General features: G+C 36.3%; 2 protein-coding genes across 2 annotated transcripts; both read left to right on the top strand.

Moving 5' to 3' along the window:
- Nucleotides 1-5,545: 5,545 nt before the first annotated feature.
- Nucleotides 5,546-6,388, top strand: LOC121424801. Its single transcript, XM_041620585.1, has 2 exons — nt 5,546-5,651; nt 5,886-6,388. Exons 1-2 carry the CDS (start codon nt 5,553-5,555, stop codon nt 6,354-6,356), a joined length of 570 nt encoding a protein of 189 aa, XP_041476519.1. The 5' UTR covers nt 5,546-5,552; the 3' UTR covers nt 6,357-6,388.
- Nucleotides 6,389-7,939: 1,551 nt separating this feature from the next.
- On the top strand, nt 7,940-8,878 carry LOC121424776. The gene is made up of 2 exons (XM_041620550.1): nt 7,940-8,021; nt 8,256-8,878. Exons 1-2 carry the CDS (start codon nt 8,019-8,021, stop codon nt 8,724-8,726), a joined length of 474 nt encoding a protein of 157 aa, XP_041476484.1. The 5' UTR covers nt 7,940-8,018; the 3' UTR covers nt 8,727-8,878.
- The last annotated feature ends 153 nt before the right edge of the window (nt 8,879-9,031 follow it).

The following is a 9,031-nucleotide window of genomic DNA, read 5'->3' as shown; positions in this document are numbered from 1 at the left end:
ATCTTCCACAGAATTCCCCCATTTCCTCTGCCAGGTCTCGTACGAGTGATGTCCTTTTGACAAAAAAAATCATAGGCTTAGGAATATAGATTAGGTGGAGACGTACTTTGAAGGCCCATTCTGTCGATTTTAATATTACCACATCTTATTTTCTTTATTGAAACACAGTCCCACTCTACAAATATCAGTGATGCTTAAAGCGACACAACTTTCAAATGGAGTTTTGAAGACGGCTTACAAAGTACCTTGTACTATCCGGTAATCACCTTAAATCACCTTAAAGGGATGATGATCCGGGCTGAAATTAGCTTAATAAATAGAGTAGAATTCACTGAGCAAAATACCGAAAATTCCATCCAAATCCGATAACAAATAACAAAGTTATTGAAATTTTTTAAAGTTCAGCAATATTTTGTGAAAACAGTCGATCATGAATATTCATTAGGTGGGCTGATGATGTCACATCCCAACTTGTTCTTTTGTATTTTATTATATGAAATTAGGTTTATTCAAATGTTTCCCTCAATATTGGATTGACAACTGATTTAGTGCGTCATATTTATTGCTGCAACTTATTTCATTGTAAGGGAGACATATTATTCACAATGAAGGTATGAAATAATGAAAAAATTATGATTTTATGTAATAACATAAGAAAACGGAAAATGGAGATGTGACATCATCAGCCCACCTAATAGATATTCATGGCGACTGTTTTCAAAAAATATTGCTAAACTTTAAACTTCAAGAACTTTATTATTTCTTATCTGATTTTGATGAAATTTTCAGCATTTTGCTCAGTGAATTCTACTCTATGTATTAAGATATGAATATTTTCAGCCCAGACCATCCCTTTGAAGCAAATCGAAGGCGAAGACGACTCTTATCGATCTGCCCATAATGTCTCGATTGAAGGTGATAGCGAATCGTTAGTATCGGATTCTACATCTAGTCTGCTAAGGTTTATGGATCAAATGGATAATGACAGCCTTTCCAGCATCGCTAGCGATGACGAATACGATGTCGACACGTTCACATCTGTTAGTAATCTGACAGAATTTGATGATGATCTCTTCGATGACGACAACAGTGACGTCGTGCTTGTAATGTCTCTGCCAGAAGTCGGATTTGGGCTGCCAGATGCGACTACCTTTCTCAATGGAATAATAGCTGAGGTCGCTTCCGAACTGAACTCGAAATAGTGGACTTCCCGGGGACTTCCAAAATATTCAATCTCTTTCTTTTAAATAAAGCTATCTAGAAATTCTATAGGTTTTCTTCTCTCATCTCTATGTTATTGCTGTTAAGAGGTATGAATCATAGCTAGTGAACGCGCAATGCGTGAGAAGTGTTGAATGTTCTAATCATGTAATGATTCTAGGAAAATTATCCGCTAAAGTGTATAAACGAAACTAAAGGAGACAAAGGAAATAGTAACGGTGACTTAATGCGAACAGATAAAGGCGCGTGTATTCTAAAGACATGTTTAATTTAAACTCGTGACGTCGTGCTTGAAATGTCTCTACCAGAAGCCCGGATTTTGGACTGCCAGACGATCCTTTATCCATCGCAACTACCTTTCTCAATGGAATAATGGCTGAGGTCGCTTCCGAACTAAACTCGAAATAGTCGACTTCCAAAATATTCAATCTCTTTCTTGTAAATAAAGCTATCTAGAAATTATATAGGTTTTCTTCTCTCATCTCTATGTTATTGCTGTTAAGAGGTGTGAATCATAGCAAGTGAAAGTGCTAGGCGTGAGAAGTGTTGAATGTTCTAATCAATGACTCCAGGAAAATTATAGGCTGAAGTGTAACAAAAACTAAAGGAGACAAAGGAAATAGTAACCGTGACTTAATGAGAACAGATAAAGGCGCGTATATTCTGAAGACATGTTTAATTTAAACTCTGGCTTAAATTGCGGTTTAACTATTGAAAGCCAATCGTGACATAAATCTTTAACAGTACAGATACAAGGAATCGTGCAGTTCATTTGTCCCTCAAAAAATTCTTAACTGTCTGGGAAGGATAAATAAGATAGTTGTCTTCACCATTAAAGAAGTAGGAAAGGGCAGAGTTAACATGAGAAGCATACAATATAAACTTAATTCTAACATTTTGGGTTTCCCATAATTCTATCACATCATTAAAACATGGTTTATGTTAAACCTGTCTTCAGAATAAGGCCATAGGATTGAACGGGAAATAACTAAAAAAGGAGGACATGAAACGGGAAAAACGTGAAAACTTTGAAAATAATTTGGAATATGAATCTCATTTATCACATAATATGTGCACAATACGAGATCTGAGATATTTTTTTTTTCGTTTTTGCGATTGAGACCTAAAATCAGGATTTTATAGGCACCTTTTTGTTACCATGAACAAGTAGTGTATTATCAGTCAAAAGCACGAGCTAAAAGTATTTGATACTTTGACATGAAAAGGCGACATTTCAATTGCGCTTTCTGGGAATTCATGAAGAGGAAACGCATTTTACTAAAAAAAAGTAATGCGTTAATCCGATATCAAAAATATTTTGTCTTATCAACATTTTTTCAATCTTACACTCTCAAAGCGGTGCAAGTCTATTCAAAATCCCAATGGATGTAAAACATTGTGAGGTCACAGAGACCTGCCAGTCCTCCAATGACAAAACCTTTTTGAAAACTTCTACGCGCACTGACTTACGTAACAATACCCGTACAACAACACTGCGCAAAAAAGTAAACTTTGAACCAATCAGAAACGAGATACTAAAACCGCTCATTAAAACGCATACGTAACAGAGAAACTTGCGCGTTTTTGTTGACATTAGCAACTTAAACAATTCATTCTTTATGAATTCTCATTGCGATCAAGACGTTTGCTTAGCTCCTGTCTTTAGATCTTTCAAAGAGAATGGCTCGACGATCTTCACTTGTGCGAAGATATTTCTCCCGACTTCGAAAGAGTATGGGAGTTTGAGAAAATTGTGCTGTTTCCTCCAAGGTATGAGCGATATTCTTCACCAGAATCCCACCTCACACACATGACACTAAAAAAAATATTGTAAACTCAATTTCAAGATAATTCCTAAACTATTTGATTCAATTCAGTAAACGAAACGTGATTTTCTGGTACTACTAATAAACTAGACTACTTTGATTTTAATATTTGTGCTTCTTTATTCAACGTGTTCATATTTAAAAATTATTATAATCTCTCTTTGTACACAGTTACCGAGGATGATACCGATGGCCTTCGAAAGAATGTTTTGACGACAGAGGCCCTCAAAATGGTAAGCCATGCACTGCTGAAACAAAATTAATTCTATTCTTTGTAATGCATGACAACCAGACTATGAGAAAGTTATGAAAACTTCCTTTTCTTTATAGGTCTATAATGGCTCTGCAAATTTTCTACCTTAAGATCTCTCACCGACTTTTAAAGTACTTTTTCCTTAACGTACTTTGAAGGCCCATTTCTGTCGATTTTAATATTACAACATCTTCTTTTCTTTATTGAAACACAGTTCCACTCTACAAATATCAGTGATGCTTACAGCGACACAACTTCCGAATGGAGTTTGGAAGACGGCTTATACAGTACCTTGTACCATCCGGTAATCACATTAAAGCAATTCGAAGGCCAAGACGACAACGTCGATGACTCTTATCGATCTGCTCATGTCTCCATTGAAGGTGATGGCGAATCGTTCCTATCGGATTCTACATCTAGTCTGCTAAGGTTTATGGATCAAATGGATAATGACAGCCTTTCCAGCATCGCCAGCGATGATGAATACGATGTCGACACGTTCACAACTGTTAGTGATCTGACAGACTTTGATGATGATCTCTTGGATGACGACAACAGTGACGTCGTGCTTGAAATGTCTATGCCAGAAGTCGATTTTGGGCTGCCAGACGATGCTTTATCCATTGCAACTACCTTTCTCAATGGAATAATGGCTGAGGTCGCTTCCGAACTAAACTCGAAATAGTCGACTTCCAAAATATTCAATCACTTTCTTGTAAATAAAGCTATCTAGTTATTCTATAGGTTTTCTTCTCTCATCTCTATGTTATTGCTGTTAAGAGGTGTGAATCATAGCAAGTGAAAGTGCTAGGCGTGAGAAGTGTTGAATGTTCTAATCAATGACTCCAGAAAAATTATAGGCTGAAGTGTAACGAAAACTAAAGGAGACAAAGGAAATAGTAACGGTGACTTAATGAGAACAGATAAAGGCGCGTATATTCTGAAGACATGTTTAATTTAAACTCTGGCTTAAATTGCGGTTTAACTATTGAAAGCCAATCGTGACATAAATCTTTAACAGTACAGATACAAGGAATCGTGCAGCTCATTTGTCCCTCAAAAAAATCTTAACTGTCTGGGAAGGATAAATAACATAGTTGTCTTCACCATTAAAGAAATAGGATAGGGCAGAGTTAACATGAGAAGCATACAATATAAACTTAATTCTGACATTTTTGGTTTCCCATAATTCTATCACATCATTCAAACATGGTTTATGTTAAACCTGTCTTCAGAATAAGGCCATAGGATTGAACGGGAAATAACTAAAAAAGGAGGACATGGAACGGGAAAAACGTGAAAACTTTGAAAATAATTTGGAATATGAATCTCATTTATCACATAATATGTGCACAATACGAGATCTGAGATATTTTGTTTTTCGTTTTTGCGATTCAGACCTAAAATCAGGATATTTAACGCACCTTTTTGTTATCATGAACAAATAGTGTATCTTACTAAATTATGAGTCAAAAGCACGAGCTGAAAGTATTTGAAACTTTGACATGAAAAGGCGACATTTCAATTGCACTTTCTGGGAATTCATGAAGAGGAAACGCATTTTACTAAAAAAAAAGTAATGCGATAATCCGATATCAAAAATATTTTATCTTTTCAACATTTTTTCAATTTCACACTCTCAAAGCGGCGCAAATCTATTCAAAATCCCCATGGATGTAAAACATTGTGAGGTCACAGAGACCTGCCAGTCCTCCAATGACAAAACCTTTTGAAAACTTCTACGCGCACTGACATACGTAACAATACCCGTACAACAACACTGCCCAACAAAGTAAACTTTGAACCAATCAGAAACGAGATACTAAAACCGCTCATTAAAACGCATACGTAACAGAGAAACTTGCGCGTTTTTGTTGACATTAGCAACTTAAACAATTCATTCTTTATGAATTCTCATTGCGATCAAGACGTTTGCTTAGCTCCTGTCTTTAGATCTTTCAAAGAGAATGGCTCGACGATCTTCACTTGTGCGAAGATATTTCTCCCGACTTCGAAAGAGTATGGGAAAGAATTTGAGAAAATTGTGCTGTTTCCTCCAAGGTGTGGGCGATATTCTTCATCAGAATCCCACCTCACACACATGACACTAATAAAAATATTGAAAACACAATTTCAAGATAATTCCTAAACTATTTCATTCAATTCAGTAAACGAAACGTGATTTTTCTGGTACTACTAATAAACTAGACTACTTTGATTTTAATATTTGTGCTTCTTTATTCAACGTGTTCATGTTTGAAAATTATTATAATCTCTCTTTGTACACAGTTACCGAGGATGATACCGATGGCCTTCGAAAGAATGCTTTGACGACAGAGGCCCTCAAAATGGTAAGCCATGCACTGCTGAAACAAAATTAATTCTATTCTTTGTAATGCATGTCAACCAGACTATGAGAAAATTATGAAAACTTCCTTTTCTTTATAGGTCTATAATGGCTCTGCAAATTTTCTACCTTAAGATCTCTCACCGACTTTTAAAGTACTTTTTCCTTAACGTACTTTGAAGGCCCATTTCTGTCGATTTTAATATTACAACATCTTCTTTTCTTTATTGAAACACAGTTCCACTCTACAAATATCAGTGATGCTTACAGCGACACAACTTCCGAATGGAGTTTGGAAGACGGCTTACACAGTACCTTGTACCATCCGGTAATCACCTTAAAGCAATTCGAAGGCCAAGACGACAACGTCGATGACTCTTATCGATCTGCTCATGTCTCCATTGAAGGTGATGGCGAATCGTTCCTATCGGATTCTACATCTAGTCTGCTAAGGTTTATGGATCAAATGGATAATGACAGCCTTTCCAGCATCGCCAGCGATGATGAATACGATGTCGACACGTTCACAACTGTTAGTGATCTGACAGACTTTGATGATGATCTCTTGGATGACGACAACAGTGACGTCGTGCTTGAAATGTCTATGCCAGAAGTCGATTTTGGGCTGCCAGACGATGCTTTATCCATTGCAACTACCTTTCTCAATGGAATAATGGCTGAGGTCGCTTCCGAACTAAACTCGAAATAGTCGACTTCCAAAATATTCAATCACTTTCTTGTAAATAAAACTATCTAGTTATTCTATAGGTTTTCTTCTCTAATCTCTATGTTATTGCTGTTAAGAGGTGTGAATCATAGCAAGTGAAAGTGCTAGGCGTGAGAAGTGTTGAATGTTCTAATCAATGACTCCAGAAAAATTATAGGCTGAAGTGTAACAAAAACTAAAGGAGACAAAGGAAATAGTAACGGTGACTTAATGAGAACAGATAAAGGCGCGTATATTCTGAAGACATGTTTAATTTAAACTCTGGCTTAAATTGCGGTTTAACTATTGAAAGCCAATCGTGACATAAATCTTTAACAGTACAGATACAAGGAATCGTGCAGCTCATTTGTCCCTCAAAAAAATCTTAACTGTCTGGGAAGGATAAATAAGATAGTTGTCTTCACCATTAAAGAAATAGGATAGGGCAGAGTTAACATGAGAAGCATACAATATAAACTTAATTCTGACATTTTTGGTTTCCCATAATTCTATCACATCATTCAAACATGGTTTATGTTAAACCTGTCTTCAGAATAAGGCCATAGGATTGAACGGGAAATAACTAAAAAAGGAGGACATGGAACGGAATAAACGTGAAAACTTTGAAAAATCATTTGGAATATGAATCTCACTTATCACATAAGATGAGCACAATACGAGATCTGAGATATTTTTTTTTCGTTTTTGCGATTGAGACCTAAAATCAGGATTTTATAGGCACCTTTTTGTTACCATGAACAAGTAGTGTGTCTTACTAAATTATCAGTCAAAAGCACGAGCTGAAAGTATTTGAAACTTTGACATGAAAAGGCGACATTTCAATTGCACTTTCTGGGAATTCATGAAGAGGAAACGCATTTTACTAAAAAAAAGTAATGCGATAATCCGATATCAAAAATATTTTGTCTTATCAACATTTTTTCAATTTTACACTCTCAAAGTGGCGCAAGTCTATTCAAAATCCCCATGGATGTAAAACATTGTGAGGTCACAGAGACCTGCCAGTCCTCCAATGACAAAACCTTTTGAAAACTTCTACGCGCACTGACATACGTAACAATACCCGTACAACAACACTGCGCAACAAAGTAAACTTTGAACCAATCAGAAACGAGATACTAAAACCGCTCATTAAAACGCATACGTAACAGAGAAACTTGCGCGTTTTTGTTGACATTAGCAACTTAAACAATTCATTCTTTATGAATTCTCATTGCGATCAAGACGTTTGCTTAGCTCCTGTCTTTAGATCTTTCAAAGAGAATGGCTCGACGATCTTCACTTGTGCGAAGATATTTCTCCCGACTTCGAAAGAGTATGGGAAAGAATTTGAGAAAATTGTGCTGTTTCCTCCAAGGTATGGGCGATATTCTTCATCAGAATCCCACCTCACACACATGCCACTAATAAAAATATTGAAAACACAATTTCAAGATAATTCCTAAACTATTTCATTCAATTCAGTAAACGAAACGTGATTTTTCTTGTACTACTAATAAACTAGACTACTTTGATTTTAATATTTGTGCTTCTTTATTCAACGTGTTCATGTTTAAAAATTATTATAATCTCTCTTTGTACACAGTTACCGAGGATGATACCGATGGCCTTCGAAAGAATGCTTTGACGACAGAGGCCCTCAAAATGGTAAGCCATGCACTGCTGAAACAAAATTAATTCTATTCTTTGTAATGCATGTCAACCAGACTATGAGAAAATTATGAAAACTTCCTTTTCTTTCTAGGTCTATAATGGCTCTGCAAATTTTCTACTTTAAGATCTCTCACCGACTTTTAAAGTACTTTTTCCTTAACGTACTTTGAAGGCCCATTTCTGTCGATTTTAATATTACAACATCTTCTTTTCTTTATTGAAACACAGTTCCACTCTACAAATATCAGTGATGCTTACAGCGACACAACTTCCGAATGGAGTTTGGAAGACGGCTTACACAGTACCTTGTACCATCCGGTAATCACCTTAAAGCAATTCGAAGGCCAAGACGACAACGTCGATGACTCTTATCGATCTGCTCATGTCTCCATTGAAGGTGATGGCGAATCGTTCCTATCGGATTCTACATCTAGTCTGCTAAGGTTTATGGATCAAATGGATAATGACAGCCTTTCCAGCATCGCCAGCGATGATGAATACGATGTCGACACGTTCACAACTGTTAGTGATCTGACAGACTTTGATGATGATCTCTTGGATGACGACAACAGTGACGTCGTGCTTGAAATGTCTATGCCAGAAGTCGATTTTGGGCTGCCAGACGATGCTTTATCCATTGCAACTACCTTTCTCAATGGAATAATGGCTGAGGTCGCTTCCGAACTAAACTCGAAATAGTCGACTTCCAAAATATTCAATCACTTTCTTGTAAATAAAGCTATCTAGTTATTCTATAGGTTTTCTTCTCTCATCTCTATGTTATTGCTGTTAAGAGGTGTGAATCATAGCAAGTGAAAGTGCTAGGCGTGAGAAGTGTTGAATGTTCTAATCAATGACTCCAGGAAAATTATAGGCTGAAGTGTAACGAAAACTAAAGGAGACAAAGGAAATAGTAACGGTGACTTAATGAGAACAGATAAAGGCGCGTATATTCTGAAGACATGTTTAATTTAAACTCTGGCTTAAATTGCGGTTTAACTATT

The sequence above is a fragment of the Lytechinus variegatus genome, chromosome 12 (assembly GCF_018143015.1).
Source record: "Lytechinus variegatus isolate NC3 chromosome 12, Lvar_3.0, whole genome shotgun sequence".
NCBI lineage: Eukaryota > Metazoa > Echinodermata > Echinoidea > Temnopleuroida > Toxopneustidae > Lytechinus > Lytechinus variegatus.
This window is presented reverse-complemented; position numbering and strand designations above follow the sequence as displayed.